The sequence below is a fragment of the Leptopilina boulardi genome, unplaced genomic scaffold (assembly GCF_019393585.1).
Source record: "Leptopilina boulardi isolate dan_hultmark-lab unplaced genomic scaffold, ZJU_Lbou_2.1 LbouV2_120, whole genome shotgun sequence".
In the NCBI taxonomy this organism is placed as follows: Eukaryota; Metazoa; Arthropoda; class Insecta; order Hymenoptera; family Figitidae; genus Leptopilina; species Leptopilina boulardi.
Window position 1 is genome coordinate 192,040 of NW_026137664.1, and position 24,600 is coordinate 216,639.

At 30.0% G+C, this 24,600-nt stretch overlaps 3 protein-coding genes across 4 annotated transcripts; 1 reads left to right on the top strand and 2 right to left on the bottom strand.

Moving 5' to 3' along the window:
- Positions 1–11,369: 11,369 nt before the first annotated feature.
- LOC127284593 (uncharacterized) lies at positions 11,370–18,224 on the top strand. Of its 2 annotated transcripts, XR_007843503.1 has the most exons (8): positions 11,411–11,568; positions 14,261–14,481; positions 15,032–15,157; positions 15,337–15,462; positions 15,590–15,853; positions 15,963–16,152; positions 16,230–16,389; positions 17,191–18,224. XR_007843503.1 is itself a non-coding variant. In XM_051310120.1 (7 exons), the coding sequence occupies exons 1-7, from the start codon at positions 11,557–11,559 to the stop codon at positions 17,260–17,262; spliced, it is 1,011 nt and encodes a 336-aa protein (XP_051166077.1). In that variant the 5' UTR covers positions 11,370–11,556; the 3' UTR covers positions 17,263–18,224. The 2 variants fall into 2 exon arrangements, 1 of the variants encoding a protein (XP_051166077.1); XM_051310120.1 differs by lacking the exon at positions 16,230–16,389 and having other exon boundaries at positions 11,370–11,568.
- Positions 18,225–19,355: 1,131 nt separating this feature from the next.
- On the bottom strand, positions 19,356–23,909 carry LOC127284537 (uncharacterized). Its single transcript, XM_051310013.1, has 2 exons — positions 22,138–23,909; positions 19,356–19,445 (listed from the first exon to the last, which is right to left on the bottom strand). The coding sequence occupies exon 1, from the start codon at positions 23,907–23,909 to the stop codon at positions 22,497–22,499; it is 1,413 nt and encodes a 470-aa protein (XP_051165970.1). The 3' UTR covers positions 19,356–19,445; positions 22,138–22,496.
- Positions 23,910–23,963: 54 nt separating this feature from the next.
- Positions 23,964–24,338, bottom strand: LOC127284545 (uncharacterized). Its single transcript, XM_051310026.1, has one exon. The coding sequence runs from the start codon at positions 24,336–24,338 to the stop codon at positions 23,964–23,966; it is 375 nt and encodes a 124-aa protein (XP_051165983.1).
- Positions 24,339–24,600: the final 262 nt, after the last annotated feature.

The following is a 24,600-nucleotide window of genomic DNA, read 5'->3' on the forward strand; positions in this document are numbered from 1 at the left end:
TGTTTTGGGCATTTTTAAATATTTTAAGCTTTTTTCGTTCTTTAAAGCTTTGTTCTTACATTTTCTAAACTCCTTCATTTTATGAATAATCTCCTTAACTTTCTTATATTTTAAGAATTTTCTTTTCTTAACATTTCTATAGTGTGTTTTACAAAACTTAAGTTATTAGGATTTTTATACTTATTAAACTGCTTAATTTATTAAAAATTTGTTGGCTTATATTTTTCTCATCTTTTTGATAATTTACTTTACTTTTTAAATTTTTTATTCATGATTTTTTAGATATTTTAAAAAGTATTCTACATTTTTAAAAATTTGTGAATTATTTTTTAATAAATCTTGTTATTTTCTCTTATCCCTAGATTTATTCTTTTATTTATATTTTTATATATTTTGAACCATAAAAAAAATTATTGCAAACTTGTTTTGCTTATCACTACAAAAAAATAAAATATCAATAAAAATTAATTTATTTATAAATTATTTAATTTTATTAGTGAAAGTAATACTTTTTTTATTTATAATGAAGATTCAAAAACAGAAATTTAAACAAGCCTATTGGCAGATATATCCTGGACAAAAGATCCGGATAATATGTCAGGAATATTGCGAGCACGATGCTGGCACAGTCGGTCTTGTCATAAAGTAGGTGGCACAAAAGGTGCGTTACAGCAGGGACACGGTCCGCCGCTCGTTGTGCCTGTAACGTGCCAGACACGTTTGTTATCTGGGACCTTTATTCGTTTTCACGACACGCGCACGCGCCATTGTTCATGGTGTACAAACGGCTCGATCAGGTGAAACGCATTGACGAATATAATTGATTGTATCATGGACGTAAGAAATATAGGGACAGGCCTCAATATTAAAATGTGGGCGAGGGGATTTCTGTGGTAGATCGGAAGGGAAAGGCGCTCCGTTGGCTGCTTTACGATTGGTAGACTTAATGCGCAGGCGCTTCTCGTTTAAATATGAGGAGCGTATTTCTTTCAATTTGAAAAATACTTGTAATATTTATATCACATAAAGCATGGACGTTTTATTTATTGGTTTATTTTTAAATTTTGACAATTTTTACTAATTTTAATTTATTGGAAATTTTAAACAAATTAATAGATTATTTCACAAAAAACTTTTACAAACAACTAAATTATATCCAAAACTTAGATTTATACCAATTAAAAAAATTAAAAAATAATAAATAAGCTTAACGAATAATTCAAGGATAATTTAATATTTAGTCAGTTTTATTTGTGTTAAATGTTTTATTATTAAATTTTAGAATTATCGCAGACATTTTTTTATAAAAATGAAAATTAATTGAAAAATGTATTATGTACAATTCACGTAAGAAATCAGCATAGTTGAGTTAAAAATCCATTATGAAGTATCATTCTTCTTCATACAAAATTGTAATTCCTGCAAGAAACAAGATATAATAGGTATATTTTTAAAAATTGATTAGAAACCAATTATTATTGACGATAAATAAATTGAAAACATGCAAGTAATAGAGGATTTTTACAACAAAAAAGATATTTGAAAAAAAATCTTTATTTCTACTAGTAGCAGAGAAGTTATGTAAAGAAAAAAGAAGTAACAGCACCATTTTTACAAAATATATAATGTTTACTATTGCAGTTTACAAAAATATTTCACAAAAACACAATGTTCGTCAATCTTAGACATATTTTACAGAAAGTAATGATAATAATTATTTAATAATTAGTTAAAAATTCTTTAGTTATTATAAAATTTCTTTAGTTTCTCAATCACAATTTTTGTAAAATACTTTGAAGAAATTTATAGATATTATTAATATCTTTTAAAAATTTTCTTTCAGAAAACTGTTTCAGTCTTGTTCGACAACATATTTTCATATATTGATATCAATCTCACAAAAATAACGTATTTAAATCTATAAAAAAATATTCTTTATAAAATGAGCATTTCATCACAGTCTTTTTTGTTGCACAATGAGATTAATTTGCATATATTATTCTTATACTGTGAATATTGTTTGCTATATTTAAGTATCTTATTCTTAATTTCTATCTAACAATCAGAAAATAATAATTTGTAAAAATATACAAACAACTAGTACTCAACTTTAAAAACGTTTTCCTTAAATATTTGCATGCTACTATCACAAGTAATATCTAATAATAACGAAACTAATGCAAAAGTATTAATGTCCCGTAAATTGAACCAAATTTGTGTAAAACTGTCTAGTTTTAATATCATCCCCAATAGCTGTTTTCGCAATATAAAACAGTCTTGTTTTAATGTATTTTTGTATAATACATCTAATCAAATGAACACGGTGATTTTCGAGTGCGTCTTGATTGTGATTGTGTTCAACCAAACTTTGAAAAATAACTTCAGAGCAAAGGAATTCTTTAAGTACCATTGAAGTAAGATAAATATCGGAGAATTTTGGTTTCAGTATTTTTCCGCCACTTTCTCTGAGGGCAAATCTAATAGCTTTTTCAGCTTTTTGGCAAATTAAAAAAACATCATTGGATGGATAGCACAATCCGCCCTGATTCTTGTAAGCAATTAAACTGTATTCAACACAGGAATAAGAGCCTATCAAAACCTCAAGACATTCTTCACAGCACAGTTTCGATCGCAAATGCTTTACAACAAATCCTGCCACATAAGCAATTACACGTTTAGAAAATTCCGTGATTATTGAAATATCTGGAATGCAACCGTCAATTATAACACATTCACTTTCTGTAGACCAAGAATGATCGACAGTTTCACATAAACGAAAAATCTCTGTTGATCTATTGATTACGTTTAAAGAGGATACGTTTCTCGACGAAACATGAAGAATTGAAATTTGTTCGATAGGGATGCAGTTACCGCTTTCAATAGATTGTAGATCAGTGTGTAATAACAGTTTTTTAAAAGCATTTGAAAATTGACGACCTGTCGGATTGCTATTATGTCCCCCTCTAGAACGAATTGCACTGAAAAAAGTTTCGAGATGATCCTGGCTCAATTTATACGTTGGAATGTACTTTAATAAACAATTTTTACCTTCACATAATTTTGTATATAATTTTTTTAAACTTTCAATGCACACTAGGAAACCAACAAACCCAGTTTTATTTAAAGATTTTACTAACAATTTATCATTAGTTGACTTTAGATTTTGTATATATGTAGATATCTCGTTTAATTTATTAAAAATGGAATCTTTATTAGCACTATTTAAAGCTTTCTTATAGTTGAAAGAATTGGAACCTCTATGAAAATCATAACCCCTCATATTTCTCGAATTGAAAATGTCAAAAAGATCGTTAACTGTTTCTATGAAATTTATTGTTGGCCCACAGTCTAAAAATCCTGGAAGTTTGAGGTCATCTTTGCATACTCTTAAAGAATCTGCAACTGACTTACTGAACAATTGGGCAGCTAAACGAACTTTCATTTTTTGCTTAACATAATTTATATGTGCTGCTCGCAATTTATTTCCTAAATGCATCGACTCTGTTGATTGAATTTGATGGAGAAATTCGAAAAATTTCCACTGAATCAATTTACCATTTCCGTCTCTAAAAGTTTTCAATTTGACAAAAACATTTCTAATTAATTTTAGCATGTGGCAAGGATCTAAAATTATAACAATTTCCTCCTGAGTTATTGGGTGATTGAACCACCAGTCATACTCGTTCAAATCGCCTGAATCATTTAAATCCCCTGTCTCATCTAAATTGCCTATCTCATTTAAATCGCATGTATCATTTTCATCTAACTTATCATTGTTTTCTAGATCGACATTGTCCGTATTAATACGATTAATTTCTTTTAATTTTTTGGCTGCAGAAATATTCGAACGCGTTCCATCAAATGTAAGCGAGACAACATTAACCTTACATTCATTTAAAGCTACAAGACACTGATTAACTAAACCTGCAATTTTCACAGCAGTTAAACCATTGTGTAAAAAATAGGCTATAGGTATTTTCCACGATTGATTAATACAGCTAACCATGAATACCAATGCTTCTGTAGCTACGATAGGAGTTTTATTATCGTTAACAGGGACAGATTTTCCAAAATTAACAAAACCCTTTTCATCTTTTTCGGTACTTTTCATTATGTGCATGCCGTCAAACATAAGTGAAACTACCAAAGGATAACCAGCCTCTTGAGCACGCATTTTTATACTATCTAGTGCCTCTGAGCAAATACCTGGATCACCATTGTTTTTCTTTTAATTTTGAAATTACTTTTTCTATTGATGCAATTTTTTTTCTGTATAAGCGTAATTTATTAGATAATCGTTGGTTTCGCTTTTTCTCAGACTTCACTCGTCTATCGCAATCTTGACTGATGCGTTGTTTCGTTGGAGAATTAAATCTTCTTTCTGGAGAAATTGATGTTGCTCGATCCACAAACTTTTTTGCATTTGACTCTATAAAATATAATTTATATTACAATCATTGTTTCTAGTTTTTTATTACTTACCAACTTCATTATCGTTTATTACGCTATCCTGGTTGTCATTTGATACTTTGCGAAATTTCCTATCAGGTTCATTCGGGTCTGGCGAAAGACATCTTTTAGAAGTATTACTTTCCTCAGGGGAAATTTGATCTAAAAAACCCCAAATCAATCAGAATAAATTTTACTTTATTTTTTATGAGAAAGATAGTAAATAAAAAAATCCTCTAAGGAAAGGAAAAAATTTTTTTTCTCAAATTTAAATTTTGAACTGAAATTTGACGAGAAACACTCATATAAATTTACCGAATTCATTTTTGTTTGTTACGTTTTCCTGGTTATCATTTAATGTTTTTAAACGTTTCCCATCAGGTTCATTTCGCGTTTGCGAAGGACATCTTTTTAAAGTGTTTTCCTCAGGAGAAACTTTATTTATATAATCTAAAAGCATTTCTGGAGAAAATTTGGATTCTTTCTTTTCTACTTCCTTTTGTTGGGCATTATCTTTAATTTCATAAAAGCACTGAAATATAATAGAATGGTAGCAAAGTAACAAAAAATAAAAAAAGAACTTTTTCTAAAAACTCAACAAAAAAATACATATTATATATAAAAACAATGAAAATATTTTTGTTCAAAATTTTGAATAAAATGTCGTGTGTCCTCGGACGCACGCGATTTTCGTCCTCGCACAATATACAATATACTATAAATACTTACAAAAGGCTCAGCATTTTCTTTTAACTTCACTATGTACTTGCGAGACCTGTCAAAGTGAAAATCAAAAAAGTGTTGCGAACAAACAAGATGCCCGTCTCTGACATTTTCCTTATCTAATCTAAGAGCATTCGCCCATTTTGCTCTAGTTTCTGGATTTTTTGGGAATCTGCAATTTTATGTCACTCTAGCTAACAATAACAAACTAAAGATAACCTGAAAATACACAACTTGTTTTTCTTACCGATGATAAGTCAATTCTGAAACTTCATTCTGACCTTTTTTAATCGTAAGAGCATTTTTACACGTTTTCACAACGCACTTTCCAGGTTTGCCCATTTTTTTAACAGTAGTAGCACATTAATTAATAATAGTTTGACACTTATCACATCTAGTCATCTATACACAAACCACACAGACCATGACACAGACAGATAAATAAACTCACATTGCACGAATATTTTGTTAACCAATCAGCGATCTGACAACGGCCACATGCGCAATAGGCGCCTTCCCCCTTACAGATTACCAAGTCAAACCCCACGTCCATGTGCCCCGTCCCTATATTTCTTACGTCCATGGATTGTATCCTTGCAGTGAATGTTTTTGGCCTCGTGGTGGAGTAAAGGCGATTAATATAAGTGCACTAAATATCAAATATAAAAATCCAAATATATCATAAATATCAAACAGTACGGAAACATTCGGTAAGTCCTTCTACTATATATATTCAATATTCATATCTTTTTCTACGCTGAGAAAAATAGATATTTAAAATCAGATATTAACGCTTAATATGTAGATATTAACAATTAAAATCTACTATCTTTTTGCGTAATTAACCGTTAACTATGTCATAGAAGAGATTCGACTTCCAAAATTTAAGGTTAGGTTTCATTTTTCCTGTCATTTTGAAATTTCTAATTTTAATATCTTCAGATATTAAGTTTTAATATCTAGATGGCTGTCCCTGTGTGAAAAGATAAATGTGTTAACCTTTAATATCTAGTATCAGCGGAAATATCCAGTTTTCTCATTGATAATTATAGTAATAAAATGTGACTTGTGCGATTGATTTCGGCTTTTATACAGTGCAAAAACTATAATTGAATTATATTTATTCTTTGTCTATTTTGTTTGTTTATTGCAAAAAATAAAGTGATTAATTGTTTCGCCTACCACGATAAAAAAGTTTGCCATGTCAGTTCTTCCTTAACAAGGTAGATAATTTATTTATATTGTTTTTCGTGACAGGTAAATAAATTATAACTTTTATTTCGCTCACAAACATGCGAAATAGGCGCGGCGAATCTTATTATAAAAAATGCACAATAAAAAATATCGGTAAAATGTAAGAAAACAAAAAAGATTTTTAAACAATTAAGTTTACATTATTTTTTAAACAGTGTTTGGTCTTGAGAAGTTTCTTTCTTTTATACATTTTTTTCACCCATTGGAGACGCAACCTAAATAAATAATTTTTTAGAAATGAAAACTAACGCAAAACATGTTTCTTGTAATGGCTGAAATAATTTGTTATTTTTTTCTGGTTACTTCATGTACAAAACATAATTTTTTACTATTTGTACAAAACAAAATTGGTTGATTGTTCTATCCTCTACACTTAAATTTCGTACATAAATTGGCGATATTAGGCGCAGCGATTTATTTATTGATTCTTTAAATTATAAAACAGGATATAAATGAAAAATTTAATTTTTAATGTTTTAAAAAATTTATTTTTCTGTTAGATTTCTTATTAGAATTTTTAGAAGTTGAAGATTTCAAAATTTTTTCTAACATATAAATTTATTTAATTATTTCTCTCAATACTTTTCAATTAGTTGATAACTTTTTCCAAAATATAATTTTTTTCGCAGTTTTATAACTCTATTCTTGATTTTTTTTTAAATCCTCAATTTAATTGAACATGTTAATTTTTTAATTACAGTTTTTACATAAAATGTTATGCATCTCTTTGTCTTAAATTTTATAACTTTATTATAATTTTTAATAGATTTAAAAGTGAAAACTTAGTTTTCAATCTATGGTCTCAATTATTACCCTGAAACATTCAGAAATTTGTTCACGAGCCAATTAAAAGTAATTCTCAATCCAAAGCAATTTAAAAAAACATTTCAATTTGAAGACTTGGTTACATTTAAATCATTTTTTTTCAATTAACCCCCTATTAAAACTATTATGTTATATGGCTTATAAAACCATTCGAATGAATCTAAATTGACCAAATAATAGTGGTGTTTGCCAGCTGGAAAACTGGTAAATAGCCGTGAATTCAATTAACCTAAGAAACCATGAATTAGCTAAGAATTTCACTTTGCAAACAAGTTCAAAAATATAAACTTTAAATAATAGTCGATTTTTTAATTTTAAAGAATTTCTCGTAAAATACTAAATGGATTGAACTGAAGTTTTGTACACAAATCTAAAATATAATAAAGACAGTGATATGTAAAAGTGTTTTATTTTGACGAATTAATTAGCACAAAGTACTTGAACCAAGTATTTTATAATAATTCATTTATAAAAATATCAACACTTTCATCAATCGCAGCTCTTCTTCATATTATTTTAGACTTCACAAAATTTCAGCTCAATCTATTTGTGAGAAAAATGATCGATAAATTATGACAGTCACCTGACCTAAAAATCAGATGCTGCTAATAATATTAATTAAAATGATAATATTACTAACGTTAAGGTAAGCGAAAAATAACTGGAAATTCGCTTCACCGAAAACAGTAGATACTATAATAGTTTAGTTTGTAAATTATCTACTGAAAACGTGTAAGAAAAAAGTAATATTTTTTGTTAACAAAGAGAAGGTGCCGTTAAGTAAAAAAATTAAGTTGTCATAGAAAGTAGCATTTTGTCAATTTATTTCAATATTCCACATCCCAGTACTACATCTTTTTGCACATATATCTATAATTGATCCTACAAGGTTTTTGTGCAGAAAAGATACAAAATATCTGTATAGAATCCTATATAGGTATTTATAAAGAATCTTTAAAGTATCACATTTAAGAAAAAGAAAGCAAAAAATTACAAGAAAAAACGGAGCGATATTTAACTTTTTTTTTTATTTTAATAATTATTTCTCTTAAGAAAAGAATGTTTTATTATTGAAAATTCATACATTGAAGTGACTTGAAAGAATTTTGTAGTAACAAAATATTTCAAAACATTTCAGTAGTGCTTTGCGATGGACGAGATTTCTCAAAAACGATTTTTCCGATCGGTCTCAAATGTACAGGGCTTACTCTACATATGAATGACTAAGTAGTTCTTAAACGAAAGATTTTTTGAAGTTTAAATTTTTAACAAAATGGCAGCAGTTTATTTGAAAAAATAACGTTCTACGACGTTAAAATTTTGCTTTTCCATTATTAGAAGTAAAAGTTTTTATCTAAATAAAAAATCCATCGTTCACGAACTATATGTCAAACTTATATGTGAAATAAGCCCTGTAAATTTGAAACCGATCGTTAAAGCTAATTTTGAGAAATCTTGTCCACTACAAAACACCTCAAAAAATCGACCTTTTCAAAAAACTGGTACTATTAAAATGCTTTAATATATTTTCTGACTACAAAATTCTTTTAATTCACTGCAAATTATGTATCTTTAAATAAAATATTCCGTTTTTTAAAAACAAATTATTAAAATGAAAAAAAATGTTCAAATATCATTCTGTTTTTTCTTGAAACAAATAGATATAACTAGGGTGTGCAAAAAGCCCGAAAAGTTGGGTAGGCTCAGGCTGATTTTTTTCGGGTCGGGTTGGGCTTTCTCGATGTATCAGGTACCCGAACGCTTTCGGGTTCTCGAAAATTTCAGGTAAGGGGTCGTTCATAAACTACGTCACGCTATTTTGCACTTTTTTCTATCCCCCCCCTCCAAGAAACCCGAATTCACTCGGGTACCCGGAATTTTCGGATACCCGAAAATTACGAGAACCCGAACGCATTCGGGTACCCGAAAAATTTCGAGCTTGTGAACCCGAACCCGACCCGAGCCCGAATTGACAAGAATTGTCAAGGCACCCTTACATATAGTTTTAGTAGTACATTGAGTTCACGTAGCTTTCATTCCCAAAATACTTGCGTAATGTCAATGCTTTATTTTTCTTAGAATACCAACCTCACTTGACCAAAGGATAAGAGGCACCATGAATAAAAACAAAAACAAAGAATTTATGGCTCTCAGCCAAAGTCAAAAGAGAAGACGTTTAGATATAACGAGAGCTAGCATAGAAGATCATCAGGATGAAAATAATGAATCATTTCAAGTTCAAGCGACTGGTTCCTATGAAAATAACGAAACACAAAACATAGAAATGTCTGATGAAGAAGGAATTTCTTCTGGTCAAGGAAGTAGTGATGATGAAGGAAGAGAAGAAGAAGAAGATGAAGAAGAGGAGGAGGAGGAGGAAGAATTTTTGCTAGAACCTATGGATAACAGAGAAACAAGTTCTGAAGAGAATGATGTTGCCAATCCACCACCACCACCACCACCTGTGCACGTAAATGATGCCATGAAATAGTCTCTCAAGAATGCTTTTCTACAAAGCAATTTGAAGCATACCCAAATTAATCAAATGCTCCAAACTTTAAGAGGATTCCCGTTCGATTTACAGTTTCTGCCTAAAGATGCTAGAACAATTTTACGCACTCCAACTACTATTGCCAATGGAGTAATTCAACGTATGACAGGAGGCGAATATTTACACGTTGGCTTCAAATTGACTTTAAAAAAAAAACTAAATCAAATTCCTGTAGATATACTACCTGAAATAATTGTAATAGACTTTAGTACTGATGGGGCTAAAGTCAATAAAAGTTCGAAACAATTTTGGCCAATTCAGTATAGAATACTAAATATCGGAGATAAAAGACCATTAATAGCTGGCATTTTCCTTGGAGACAATAAGCCATTAAACATATTTGAATTTTTTGAACAATTTGTTGAAGAAGTCATTTCTGTACGTGACACTGGCATTATCATTCAAGGCAGAAGGATTTTTTTGACAATACATTGCTTCATCGCAGATGCACCAGCAAGGGCTCTTACTTTAAATCATAATGGGCATAATTCAAGCAAACCTTGCTCTAAATGCATAGTTGAAGGTCACCATTACATGAATCGAGAGGTTTTCCATGGAATAGGAAATGAATTACGTACCGATGCAAGTTATCGCAACTTGACAGACGAAGACCATCATTTGGGAGCAACCCCCCTAGTTGATTTATTGGATTTAGTAAGACAAGTACCATTTGAAGCAATGCATCTTTTGTGGCTGGGAAATGTGAAGAAAGAAATTTCGGCAAACGTAGTTGGAAAATTTAATGTTCGAAGAATGTCTGCCAGAAAGTTGGCAATTGTTGACTCCCGAATGGAACAGCTTTCGATGTACTGTCCTACTGATTTCAACCGTCGACCAAAGAAAATGAGTGCTTTTCATACTTTCAAAGCCACAGAATATCGTCAAATAGCTCTGTATACGGCTCCAGCTATATTCGAAAACGTCTTCGAAGATGATTCTTATCAACATTTCCTATTGTTGCACGTTGTTTGTCGCTTTCTAGTTTCGAAAGAAACATCTCCAGAAACTCTATTGTTTTGTAAGGAATCTTTGGAAACTTACGTCACTTTGTGTGAAGAAATTTATGGATTGCACTACTTGTCGTATAATGTGCATGGTTTACTTCATATTGTAACAGATGTAGAAAATCTCGGAGACTTAGAGTCATTTAGCGCCTTTGATTACGAAAACAATATGCCAGAATTTCGTAAAATGATTCGTAAACCATACCTTATTCTGCAACAGTATTACAAAAGAACGAAAGAATTAAATGACTTCAATCTTACGCCTCCTGTTCACGACAGACAAATACGTGCATCATTATCTCATACAGAAGGACCGGTTCCTGAAAATATTCCCCTTAACATATGTGAACAATTTCAAAAGTTGCAAAATTGGGGAACTCACATTTGCTACGAATTTGCGTGACAGCTGTTGCATTCTTCGAGATACAAGAATAGGGATAGTAAGGAACATTTTAAAAGTAGGAGAAGAAATTTTCTTCATTTTTGAAGCATTCCAAAGAAAAGAATCACTCTACCATATTGGAGTCACATCAGATGTTGTTGGTGTACATCATTGTTTGGATTTGTCAAATGTAGTTGAAGCTGTAACTTTAAATAACGTTAAGGGCAAGTGCTATCGAATGCCATATTGGAGCCATGTTGAAGGACAAGAAGAGCAGCCGTTAGAAAATCAGTTGATATGTTGTACATTGCTCAACCGAGATGAAATGCCTCAAAATTAAACTGGTTTTTTTCTGAAATCGATTGTTCATGTATTTATATGTAAGTTAATGTTTGGAATAAAACTGGTACTTGTGTGGCTTGCATGGATGTACTTTTTGTTCATAATTTAATTTTATTAACAATAACTTTTGCACATGTGTCTTGTATATTAAGCTTTTATATTCAATAAATTTTGCCAGTTTAAAATTTAAAGTTTGAATAACATACCTTTTTAAGGGTCCTGCCTCACACAAAGAAATTTTTTTAAAAATCTTTTACTATTAAATTTCATTTTAAACTTTCGTATGTCTTTGTTTTTTTTCAATTTTTTCTTGAAAGTTCTAAGTGTCCATTCTGATTAATCGACGGTTAAATTGAGGCACTTCATTTTTCTGGTGGGCACGATATCTCGAAACTGCTTCGTTTAAAATCAAAAAACGAAACAGATTCTTAAATTGTAGATCAATCGTATTGCCTGAACTAAGATTTTAGCAATCGATTGAAAAATATAGGTAAATATTGAGGAAAAATAAAAATCCTAGTTCAGTAGATAGCGATTGATTTATATTTTAAAAGTCTGTTTCATTTTTGCTTCCTCCGTAGAGGAAGTATTGTTTTACCCCAAAATTCCGGATTGTGATTTTTTGACATATTTTGATATAATTTGACCCCAGGAGTCCAAAAATGATGTTTTTAAAAAATGTCCGTGTGTATGTATGTGTGTGTGTGTGTGTGTGTGTGTGTTAACATTACATTTTCATAAATATCTCAAAGCCCTTCAGAGCTATTGTTATGAATTTTTTTTTAAATTGAAGATCTCATTGGCGGACAAATAGTGAGAGTACTTTTACCCAAATTAATTGAGATTAACTAATTTTTTTTTTGCATTTTAAAATTTTTAAAAAAACGTTTTCTGGCCATAACTTTAAAAAATTGTTCTGACACCTATAGATGTTTCTCTTTCATTTTGTTGAGTTTTTCAAGACGCATCTTTTGATCTATCGGCGAACCTTCTAGCGTCATTTTATCCAGAGTTATTAACGTTTTAAAAACCTAAAATTTTGAAAAACATGACATTTTTGACATTTTTATTTTAAAATTTTAGTGTAATATCTAAATTATCATAATCTGCTTATAGTTCATTTAAAACCGCGTCGATTGACCTATTTTTGAACTTCTTTCTATCAAATATAACAAAGTTATTGATGTTTCAAAAATAAGAAATTTTGAAAAACATGCCTGTTTTTACCATTTTTTAAAAAAATCTTTACATAATTTCTAAATTATTATTACAGGCTTGTACAGCATTTAAAAGTGCAGCGCTTGACCCATATTTGAACTCTTTCCTGTCAAATATAACAAAATTATTGACGTTTTAAAAATCAAACATTTTTTTAAAACTTGTATTTATGGAAAATTATTTATAGTTAAAATTCTTTACGTAAATTCTAAGCTATTGTTACAAAGTTTTAGACGTTTGTAAAGAAGAAATTTTGATCTATTTGCGAACTCACTAAGATATAAAATTAAGAAAATTTATTGGCTTATTGTAAATTAAAAATTTTTGAAAAACTTGAAGTTAGAAATTAAGTAATCTCTAGGAGGAAGCAATGTGTTCATAATGAACACAAAAGTTACTCACTTTAAATGAACACTACAGTACAACTTGTTTTATATTGTATTTTTTTATATTATATTATATTATTTTATATTATTTTATATTATAATAGATTATATTATATTATATATTGTGAGAGCTGTAAGGATGATTTACACTCGATTGTGTGCAGAAAAGTATTCCCTTTCACTATTTTAAAATGAAAAACGCGCACACACACCTCTTTGATGATCATCATCGTCATCATCTTGAGGGGGAAAAAGAGCCAAAGAGCCAAATGGTTATCCGCTTGATTAATCCGTTATCCAATAGTAACTAAACCACTCGTCATATATATTGAGTGAAACTCGTTAGCTCGCGCGTATTTTAATTGTAAACGAAGCAGTTTCAAGATATCGTGTACACCAGAAAAATAAAGTGCTCCAATTTATCCGTCGATTTCTCAAAATGGGACCTTAGAATTTTGATAAAAAAAATTTTTTACTATAATTTAAGCTGTATTCTTTGGTATACAAAGACAAACGAAAGTTTAAAATAAAATGTAATAGAAGAAAAAAGATTTTTAAGAAAAGCTCGTTTGCATGATACAAACCCCTTAATTGCTCATTCCAAAAATAAAATTTCAGATCTTTAAAATTGGATGCCATGAACTTGATTATGCAACCCCAAATAGCACCGAAAATTTACTGAACATTTACAAAACTTTAATTACAAACTTTGGAGTGTTGAGTTGCGAAGTTTAGTAAAGGTTGTATGAATATTAAAATATCCAACCTGATTAAATGTTTAGTGCGAAAGTTTACTGAACATTTAAATTACAACTTTGTTAAATGTTCATTTAACAAAGCTTCAATTTAAATATGACTGAATGTTGACTGAACATTTGATCAGGGCGGGCAGTTTAATATTTAAATGACCATTACTAAACTTCGCAACTCAACATTCCAAAGATTGTAATCATAGTTTTGTAAATGTTCAGTAAATTTTCGATGCTAAATGAGACTCTTTACCATTGAGTGGATCTCACATCTTGTTTTCCTATACTTCTCACATTAAATATTAAAGGGTTGGTTGTGTTGCTTTAATATAATTTAAAACATGGCCCATTTTAATTCTTTTTAAATCATTATGCAGACCATGGCAAGTAGCAGCGAAACGAAAAAACACAAAATGTTTTCTAAAAATCAAGTAAGAATATCCAGTAAAGGAAGAAGCATAAAAACTCCAAAGAACGTATTAACCACTTCTGACGAAGAACCACCTATAAAAAAGATAAAACCATCTTCGATAAGTGAAAAAATGAACAAATTAAAAGTTCTAGCAGAACAATTAGAGTTGAAAAAAGCAACAACTTTGTAAGTAAAATTTAATTTATTTTATTAAGCATAAATACAAAATAACACGTTTTGTGAAGATAAAATAGTCACCGCTACGAAATCTGAGCATTTCGTTTTTATTTTACCTGTTTTATTAACATTGTGCCACTGACCTGCAACGAAAAAGCAGTCATTTTAAAATTGTTGAATAATATTATTGAATATCAATCTGTTAAATATTTAAAATTTTCTTCTAACTTACTTGCTTTTTTTCGTATTTGTTCATCCATTCGCTGTTTCTAATCTTTTTTTAACTTACTGCTTTCGTTTATTCGTGTAGTATTCTACTTAATTTGTTAATGACATGTGAAAAAAGAATAACATATCAATAATTTATTTGATTCATAAATGTTACTTACTTTTATTCCGTGCGTTGCTTCATTCACGGTCTACCTACAAAAGATAGATACTTATAAATATTTCAATTAAAAATTTCTTTTTAACTTACCACTTTTTTGTCCTCACATCCTGTGTTTATCAACTTACCTTATTAATTGACCGGAAATAATTTTTTAAAATATGTTTTAAGGCCTAAAGGGAAGGAATCTACGGCTGGTTTGGGCTCGAATAGTAAAACCAGTTCTGACCATACCTCACAGTTGGAAGAATTTGAAAGTTTCTCAGACCAATCAAATAAGAAAATGATAACTAAGTCGTAAGTGAACTTACCTTTTTTTGTCTTTGCGTCTCGTGCTACTCCATTTGTCATCAATCTATAAAACCAAAAAAGCTATGAATATTTTACTCCAAGCTTGCCATTACTTACCGAATATTAACCTCAAATTAAATTTTTTGGTTTTACCACTCTATGTAAATAAATTTTATATTTTGAAGGTCTCAAAAAGATAAATCTGCGGCTGCAGCTGCCTTGGGCAGTGAATCCAGTTCTGCCATTATATTACAGTCGAATGAATCTGAAACTTTCTCAAACCAATCAAATCAGAAAAAAATAATTAATTCGTAAGTGAATTTCTTTTTTTTATCTTTGCACCTTCTGCTGCTTTATTTGTCATATAAAAACAGAAAAAATTATGTTTTATTCGAAACTTGTCGATTTTAGTCTAAAAATAAATTTCATATTTTAAAGGTCTAAAGAAGAACATTATGCAATCAATGTTGACCCAAGTGTTGGTACCAGATCAGAAAAATCAACACTGACTCATTGTCAGTCGCATGGCACAGATTCTCCTGCTTCTAAGGAATTGTATGGAAAGGGTTTGGAAAAAAATTCATTGATAAATGCCAATTTTTTAAACAATAGCAGCAGAACTGAAACTTTTTTGGATATACCAGTTATAAATTTTCCTCCTGAAGCTTGTGCTGATTCTGGAGAAATTCAGAAAAGATTAGAGTGAGTATAAATTTCAAAAATAATTTACAGGAAATCATATAAATATTTTATTTTAGTTAATCATTTTGATTGACTTTGAAAATTAGTATTAATGTTCTTTATTAAACAGAACCATCGAAACAAAAGTGGATAAAATTTGCGATCAAAATAATGAAATTCTTCAAATTTTGAGGGCACGTTATAGTACAGATCAACTCGCTAATAGACTGTATCAAAACTTAGACGGCTATCCGATTGACTCTATTGAGCAGTTCCGTCATTTAGACGATGAAGCAAATAAACAAGAACGCCAAACTGTGGTAAGTCTTTGTACTGAATTTTTAAATTTTTTAAATAACAACTTTCGTTTGATAATTTGTTATATAAAAATGTTTAGCATGACCATTAAGTTCGGTTAGGCGGTTTGACCTTAAGAGAATTCCTTGGTATGGCCATCAAGCAAGTAATGACTGACAACCTCGTCCTAAAATATACCTGGCACAAGCAGAAAGACACAGAAAAATTTGGCGACACGAGAGTTTCCAATGTTTTCTATCGTAGGTTCTTAAATATTTCAATTTCTACTTTACATGTGGAAGAAATTGAAATAAAAATTTTTGCTACATTGCTCATCTGTCTGATTCACAAGATAATAAAAAATATAGCAAATCTAATTAAAATTGATTTTTTTCGATAATTTTTTTCGAAAAATGAAAATTTACAAGAACGTAGTCACTCCTTTAATTTCACAATGTTCGACCGAAAGAGCTACAATTTGGTATTGTGGTGTACTTTAATGAGTTGATGAATTCTAATAAAATTATAAGGGCCTTGGTTGCGGTTAATTTGAATGAATTTTTTTCTTTTTTAAATAATAATAAATTGCCGAAAAAATTTGTCTGTAGTTTTTGATGAAAAGAGACAAAAATTAGTATTTTGATGTACTTTTTCAAATAAATTGTAATAAAAATAGAGTGAATCTAATAGAAATTGATTTTAATATGTTTTCTTTTAAAAAATGTACATTTTCAAAAAAAGTGATTCTTGTATTTGACTTTTCTTACCTAAAAAAATCAAATTTGTTCTTCAGATTAATTTTCATGAATAAATTACCAAAAAAATATTCTTGCGAAAAAATAAATTTTTTTTAAAAATTATCGAATTTCTAAAGTAAGTAATTTTAGCTTCTTCCGAGTTTTTATCTTCTTTTTATATAAAATCAAAAAGCATGAACGAAAGTGGTAATGAGATGTGTTGGCGTCGTTCACTCACTTTGCTTACGCTTTCCGCCGACATGTGACTTCGCCCTTCCTCTATTTCTTTCGTAGATACCAATGAAATATATACCTATGTTCTAGGAGCTGCCGTTAACTGTCCTTTATTCGCCGGACCTGAAAATAAGACAGCATATAAAGGAGCAATTTTATTAATATTTAAAGCCACCAAGCAAAGGTATCGCAAAAAGTTAAAAAAAACATGGGCGAAGAGGGCGGCAACATTGAAAGAAAGGTGGATGAAGCAATTGCTAACATATCTGCTCTCTTGGAATCAGAACATAACTCGAGCGGTTTTGAAGGCGATGTGGAAGATGTAGAAGAATATTTGGCATCAGATCTGGAACTCAGCTCGACATCAGATGCGGAAGACGAAATTTTTAATTAATCCTAAGAACTGATGCTTTTTTCTTACTTATTAAAAGTTGTTGAATTCTCTATTCGAAATTGTTGTGTCAAAAAAATTATCAATATTTTATTTAAAAATTGAGTTAACTATTTTTAAATTTACGTTGCTATTGAATTTTATTCCAGTTTTTTAAAACTTACTTGTTCCTTCGTCATTTGTGTGATTTATTCGTTGTTGGGCTTTAAAAAATAACGAATCACTATTGTTCAGAAGTCACACGTTAATTACCTATTTCTTAAATTCACGTTTCTTCTTGATATTCATTTATTCGTTTCGCTGAAACTTATCTTGGCCATTATTGTATAAACCGTTTGTTACTGTCCTGTGAAAAAAGTAACATACCAATGATATTCGAAATTAGTTTTTAAAATATTTTTTAAATTTATGTTCACTGTTGATTTGAATTCAGATTAATGTTATTTGCAATTCGTGTATTTTATACCTTACTTTACGTGTACCTTACTTTTAGCATCGAGACGGTTAATGGTCCATTTTCGCTGTTAATCTGTTGAACGGAGTAATCTAGCGATATTATATTCTAAGTTTACATATAACATTCCTGTTTTTAACTTTGCGACGTTTATTAATATGTTTATTTAAGTGTTATTGGTTTTCTTCTTAATAAATGTAATCATCCCACTAAAAAAGAATAATTCAGCAAATCCGTTTCAAATTCAGAATTGATTGATTTCCAAAAATATCCATGCAATTTTTTTTATGCCTTTTTTTCAAAAATCAAAAAATAAATTTTTTTGAAAAAAAATTTTTTTTTTTGTGCAATCACTTTTTTTTACTGAAAAACGTATTCCTTGCATTGAAACGAATCGATTAACTTATAAAAAGTCCATATTTTACCTAAATCTAGAGATTAAATAATTTTTTTTAATTTTTGAAAAAAATCATTTTTCATATTTTTAAAAATAAATTCTTTCTGGATTAAAATTTTGAGAAATTTTTGTGAAAATTGTATTCCTTGCAGGAAAACGAATCGATTCATGTATATAAAGTATGTATTTTATCAGAATTTATGAAATTATTTGCTACTTTAATTTTTTAAAAAAATCGTTTTTCTTATTTTTTTTTGAAACTTTCTTTGAAAAAGAAATAAATTCTTTTGATTACAGATAATAAATATTGTTTTTTTCTCATTTTACCTATTTTCATTTAAAAGAATTATATTTTAATACGTTCGAATAATGTCGACATCAAGGGTGTGCAGCCTGCCGGCACGCGGGTGCCTGTCAGTTAAAAAGAAATTTTTAATTGAAATATTTATAAGTATCTATCTTTTGTAGGTAGACCGTGAATGAAGCAACGCACGGAATAAAAGTAAGTAACATTTATGAATCAAATAAATTATTGATATGTTATTCTTTTTTCACATGTCATTAACAAATTAAGTAGAATACTACACGAATAAACGAAAGCAGTAAGTTAAAAAAAGATTAGAAACAGCGAATGGATGAACAAATACGAAAAAAAGCAAGTAAGTTAGAAGAAAATTTTAAATATTTAACAGATTGATATTCAATAATATTATTCAACAATTTTAAAATGACTGCTTTTTCGTTGCAGGTCAGTGGCACAATGTTAATAAAACAGGTAAAATAAAAACGAAATGCTCAGATTTCGTAGCGGTGACTATTTTATCTTCACAAAACGTGTTATTTTGTATTTATGCTTAATAAAATAAATTAAATTTTACTTACAAAGTTGTTGCTTTTTTCAACTCTAATTGTTCTGCTAGAACTTTTAATTTGTTCATTTTTTCACTTATCGAAGATGGTTTTATCTTTTTTATAGGTGGTTCTTCGTCAGAAGTGGTTAATACGTTCTTTGGAGTTTTTATGCTTCTTCCTTTACTGGATATTCTTACTTGATTTTTAGAAAACATTTTGTGTTTTTTCGTTTCGCTGCTACTTGCCATGGTCTGCATAATGATTTAAAAAGAATTAAAATGGGCCATGTTTTAAATTATATTAAAGCAACACAACCAACCCTTTAATATTTAATGTGAGAAGTATAGGAAAACAAGATGTGAGATCCACTCAATGGTAAAGAGTCTCATTTAGCATCGAAAATTTACTGAACATTTACAAAACTATGATTACAATCTTTGGAATGTTGAGTTGCGAAGTTTAGTAATGGTCATTTAAATATTAAACTGCCCGCCCTGATCAAATGTTCAGTCAACATTCAGTCATATTTAAATTGAAGCTTTGTTAAATGAACATTTAACAAAGTTGTAATTTAAATGTTCAGTAAACTTTCGCACTAAACATTTAATCAGGTTGGATATTTTAATATTCATACAACCTTTACTAAACTTCGCAACTCAACACTCCAAAGTTTGTAATTAAAGTTTTGTAAATGTTCAGTAAATTTTCGGTGCTATTTGGGGTTGCATAATCAAGTTCATGGCATCCAATTTTAAAGATCTGAAATTTTATTTTTGGAATGAGCAATTAAGGGGTTTGTATCATGCAAACGAGCTTTTCTTAAAAATCTTTTTTCTTCTATTACATTTTATTTTAAACTTTCGTTTGTCTTTGTATACCAAAGAATACAGCTTAAATTATAGTAAAAAATTTTTTTTATCAAAATTCTAAGGTCCCATTTTGAGAAATCGACGGATAAATTGGAGCACTTTATTTTTCTGGTGTACACGATATCTTGAAACTGCTTCGTTTACAATTAAAATACGCGCGAGCTAACGAGTTTCACTCAATATATATGACGAGTGGTTTAGTTACTATTGGATAACGGATTAATCAAGCGGATAACCATTTGGCTCTTTGGCTCTTTTTCCCCCTCAAGATGATGACGATGATGATCATCAAAGAGGTGTGTGTGCGCGTTTTTCATTTTAAAATAGTGAAAGGGAATACTTTTCTGCACACAATCGAGTGTAAATCATCCTTACAGCTCTCACAATATATAATATAATATAATCTATTATAATATAAAATAATATAAAATAATATAATATAATATAAAAAAATACAATATAAAACAAGTTGTACTGTAGTGTTCATTTAAAGTGAGTAACTTTTGTGTTCATTATGAACACATTACTTCCTCCTAGAGATTACTTAATTTCTAACTTCAAGTTTTTCAAAAATTTTTAATTTACAATAAGCCAATAAATTTTCTTAATTTTATATCTTAGTGAGTTCGCAAATAGATCAAAATTTCTTCTTTACAAACGTCTAAAACTTTGTAACAATAGCTTAGAATTTACGTAAAGAATTTTAACTATAAATAATTTTCCATAAATACAAGTTTTAAAAAAATGTTTGATTTTTAAAACGTCAATAATTTTGTTATATTTGACAGGAAAGAGTTCAAATATGGGTCAAGCGCTGCACTTTTAAATGCTGTACAAGCCTGTAATAATAATTTAGAAATTATGTAAAGATTTTTTTAAAAAATGGTAAAAACAGGCATGTTTTTCAAAATTTCTTATTTTTGAAACATCAATAACTTTGTTATATTTGATAGAAAGAAGTTCAAAAATAGGTCAATCGACGCGGTTTTAAATGAACTATAAGCAGATTATGATAATTTAGATATTACACTAAAATTTTAAAATAAAAATGTCAAAAATGTCATGTTTTTCAAAATTTTAGGTTTTTAAAACGTTAATAACTCTGGATAAAATGACGCTAGAAGGTTCGCCGATAGATCAAAAGATGCGTCTTGAAAAACTCAACAAAATGAAAGAGAAACATCTATAGGTGTCAGAACAATTTTTTAAAGTTATGGCCAGAAAACGTTTTTTTAAAAATTTTAAAATGCAAAAAAAAAATTAGTTAATCTCAATTAATTTGGGTAAAAGTACTCTCACTATTTGTCCGCCAATGAGATCTTCAATTTAAAAAAAAATTCATAACAATAGCTCTGAAGGGCTTTGAGATATTTATGAAAATGTAATGTTAACACACACACACACACACACACACACATACATACACACGGACATTTTTTAAAAACATCATTTTTGGACTCCTGGGGTCAAATTATATCAAAATATGTCAAAAAATCACAATCCGGAATTTTGGGGTAAAACAATACTTCCTCTACGGAGGAAGCAAAAATGAAACAGACTTTTAAAATATAAATCAATCGCTATCTACTGAACTAGGATTTTTATTTTTCCTCAATATTTACCTATATTTTTCAATCGATTGCTAAAATCTTAGTTCAGGCAATACGATTGATCTACAATTTAAGAATCTGTTTCGTTTTTTGATTTTAAACGAAGCAGTTTCGAGATATCGTGCCCACCAGAAAAATGAAGTGCCTCAATTTAACCGTCGATTAATCAGAATGGACACTTAGAACTTTCAAGAAAAAATTGAAAAAAAACAAAGACATACGAAAGTTTAAAATGAAATTTAATAGTAAAAGATTTTTAAAAAAATTTCTTTGTGTGAGGCAGGACCCTTAAAAAGGTATGTTATTCAAACTTTAAATTTTAAACTGGCAAAATTTATTGAATATAAAAGCTTAATATACAAGACACATGTGCAAAAGTTATTGTTAATAAAATTAAATTATGAACAAAAAGTACATCCATGCAAGCCACACAAGTACCAGTTTTATTCCAAACATTAACTTACATATAAATACATGAACAATCGATTTCAGAAAAAAACCAGTTTAATTTTGAGGCATTTCATCTCGGTTGAGCAATGTACAACATATCAACTGATTTTCTAACGGCTGCTCTTCTTGTCCTTCAACATGGCTCCAATATGGCATTCGATAGCACTTGCCCTTAACGTTATTTAAAGTTACAGCTTCAACTACATTTGACAAATCCAAACAATGATGTACACCAACAACATCTGATGTGACTCCAATATGGTAGAGTGATTCTTTTCTTTGGAATGCTTCAAAAATGAAGAAAATTTCTTCTCCTACTTTTAAAATGTTCCTTACTATCCCTATTCTTGTATCTCGAAGAATGCAACAGCTGTCACGCAAATTCGTAGCAAATGTGAGTTCCCCAATTTTGCAACTTTTGAAATTGTTCACATATGTTAAGGGGAATATTTTCAGGAACCGGTCCTTCTGTATGAGATAATGATGCACGTATTTGTCTGTCGTGAACAGGAGGCGTAAGATTGAAGTCATTTAATTCTTTCGTTCTTTTGTAATACTGTTGCAGAATAAGGTATGGTTTACGAATCATTTTACGAAATTCTGGCATATTGTTTTCGTAATCAAAGGCGCTAAATGACTCTAAGTCTCCGAGATTTTCTACATCTGTTACAATATGAAGTAAACCATGCACATTATACGACAAGTAGTGCAATCCATAAATTTCTTCACACAAAGTGACGTAAGTTTCCAAAGATTCCTTACAAAACAATAGAGTTTCTGGAGATGTTTCTTTCGAAACTAGAAAGCGACAAACAACGTGCAACAATAGGAAATGTTGATAAGAATCATCTTCGAAGACGTTTTCGAATATAGCTGGAGCCGTATACAGAGCTATTTGACGATATTCTGTGGCTTTGAAAGTATGAAAAGCACTCATTTTCTTTGGTCGACGGTTGAAATCAGTAGGACAGTACATCGAAAGCTGTTCCATTCGGGAGTCAACAATTGCCAACTTTCTGGCAGACATTCTTCGAACATTAAATTTTCCAACTACGTTTGCCGAAATTTCTTTCTTCACATTTCCCAGCCACAAAAGATGCATTGCTTCAAATGGTACTTGTCTTACTAAATCCAATAAATCAACTAGGGGGGTTGCTCCCAAATGATGGTCTTCGTCTGTCAAGTTGCGATAACTTGCATCGGTACGTAATTCATTTCCTATTCCATGGAAAACCTCTCGATTCATGTAATGGTGACCTTCAACTATGCATTTAGAGCAAGGTTTGCTTGAATTATGCCCATTATGATTTAAAGTAAGAGCCCTTGCTGGTGCATCTGCGATGAAGCAATGTATTGTCAAAAAAATCCTTCTGCCTTGAATGATAATGCCAGTGTCACGTACAGAAATGACTTCTTCAACAAATTGTTCAAAAAATTCAAATATGTTTAATGGCTTATTGTCTCCAAGGAAAATGCCAGCTATTAATGGTCTTTTATCTCCGATATTTAGTATTCTATACTGAATTGGCCAAAATTGTTTCGAACTTTTATTGACTTTAGCCCCATCAGTACTAAAGTCTATTACAATTATTTCAGGTAGTATATCTACAGGAATTTGATTTAGTTTTTTTTTTAAAGTCAATTTGAAGCCAACGTGTAAATATTCGCCTCCTGTCATACGTTGAATTACTCCATTGGCAATAGTAGTTGGAGTGCGTAAAATTGTTCTAGCATCTTTAGGCAGAAACTGTAAATCGAACGGGAATCCTCTTAAAGTTTGGAGCATTTGATTAATTTGGGTATGCTTCAAATTGCTTTGTAGAAAAGCATTCTTGAGAGACTATTTCATGGCATCATTTACGTGCACAGGTGGTGGTGGTGGTGGTGGATTGGCAACATCATTCTCTTCAGAACTTGTTTCTCTGTTATCCATAGGTTCTAGCAAAAATTCTTCCTCCTCCTCCTCCTCTTCTTCATCTTCTTCTTCTTCTCTTCCTTCATCATCACTACTTCCTTGACCAGAAGAAATTCCTTCTTCATCAGACATTTCTATGTTTTGTGTTTCGTTATTTTCATAGGAACCAGTCGCTTGAACTTGAAATGATTCATTATTTTCATCCTGATGATCTTCTATGCTAGCTCTCGTTATATCTAAACGTCTTCTCTTTTGACTTTGGCTGAGAGCCATAAATTCTTTGTTTTTGTTTTTATTCATGGTGCCTCTTATCCTTTGGTCAAGTGAGGTTGGTATTCTAAGAAAAATAAAGCATTGACATTACGCAAGTATTTTGGGAATGAAAGCTACGTGAACTCAATGTACTACTAAAACTATATGTAAGGGTGCCTTGACAATTCTTGTCAATTCGGGCTCGGGTCGGGTTCGGGTTCACAAGCTCGAAATTTTTCGGGTACCCGAATGCGTTCGGGTTCTCGTAATTTTCGGGTATCCGAAAATTCCGGGTACCCGAGTGAATTCG

Excerpts from the sequence above, each read along its gene's own strand:
- LOC127284593 (XM_051310120.1), top strand. Across the intron at positions 15,158-15,336 it reads AAGAAAATGATAACTAAGTC|GTCTCAAAAAGATAAATCTG; the intron begins GTAAGTGAACTT and ends TATATTTTGAAG. Across the intron at positions 15,854-15,962 it reads GAAATTCAGAAAAGATTAGA|AACCATCGAAACAAAAGTGG; the intron begins GTGAGTATAAAT and ends TTTATTAAACAG.
- LOC127284537 (XM_051310013.1), bottom strand. The coding sequence starts at position 23,909 with ATGCTCCAAACTTTAAGAGGATTCCCGTTCGATTTACAGTTTCTGCCT.
- LOC127284545 (XM_051310026.1), bottom strand. The coding sequence starts at position 24,338 with ATGAATAAAAACAAAAACAAAGAATTTATGGCTCTCAGCCAAAGTCAA.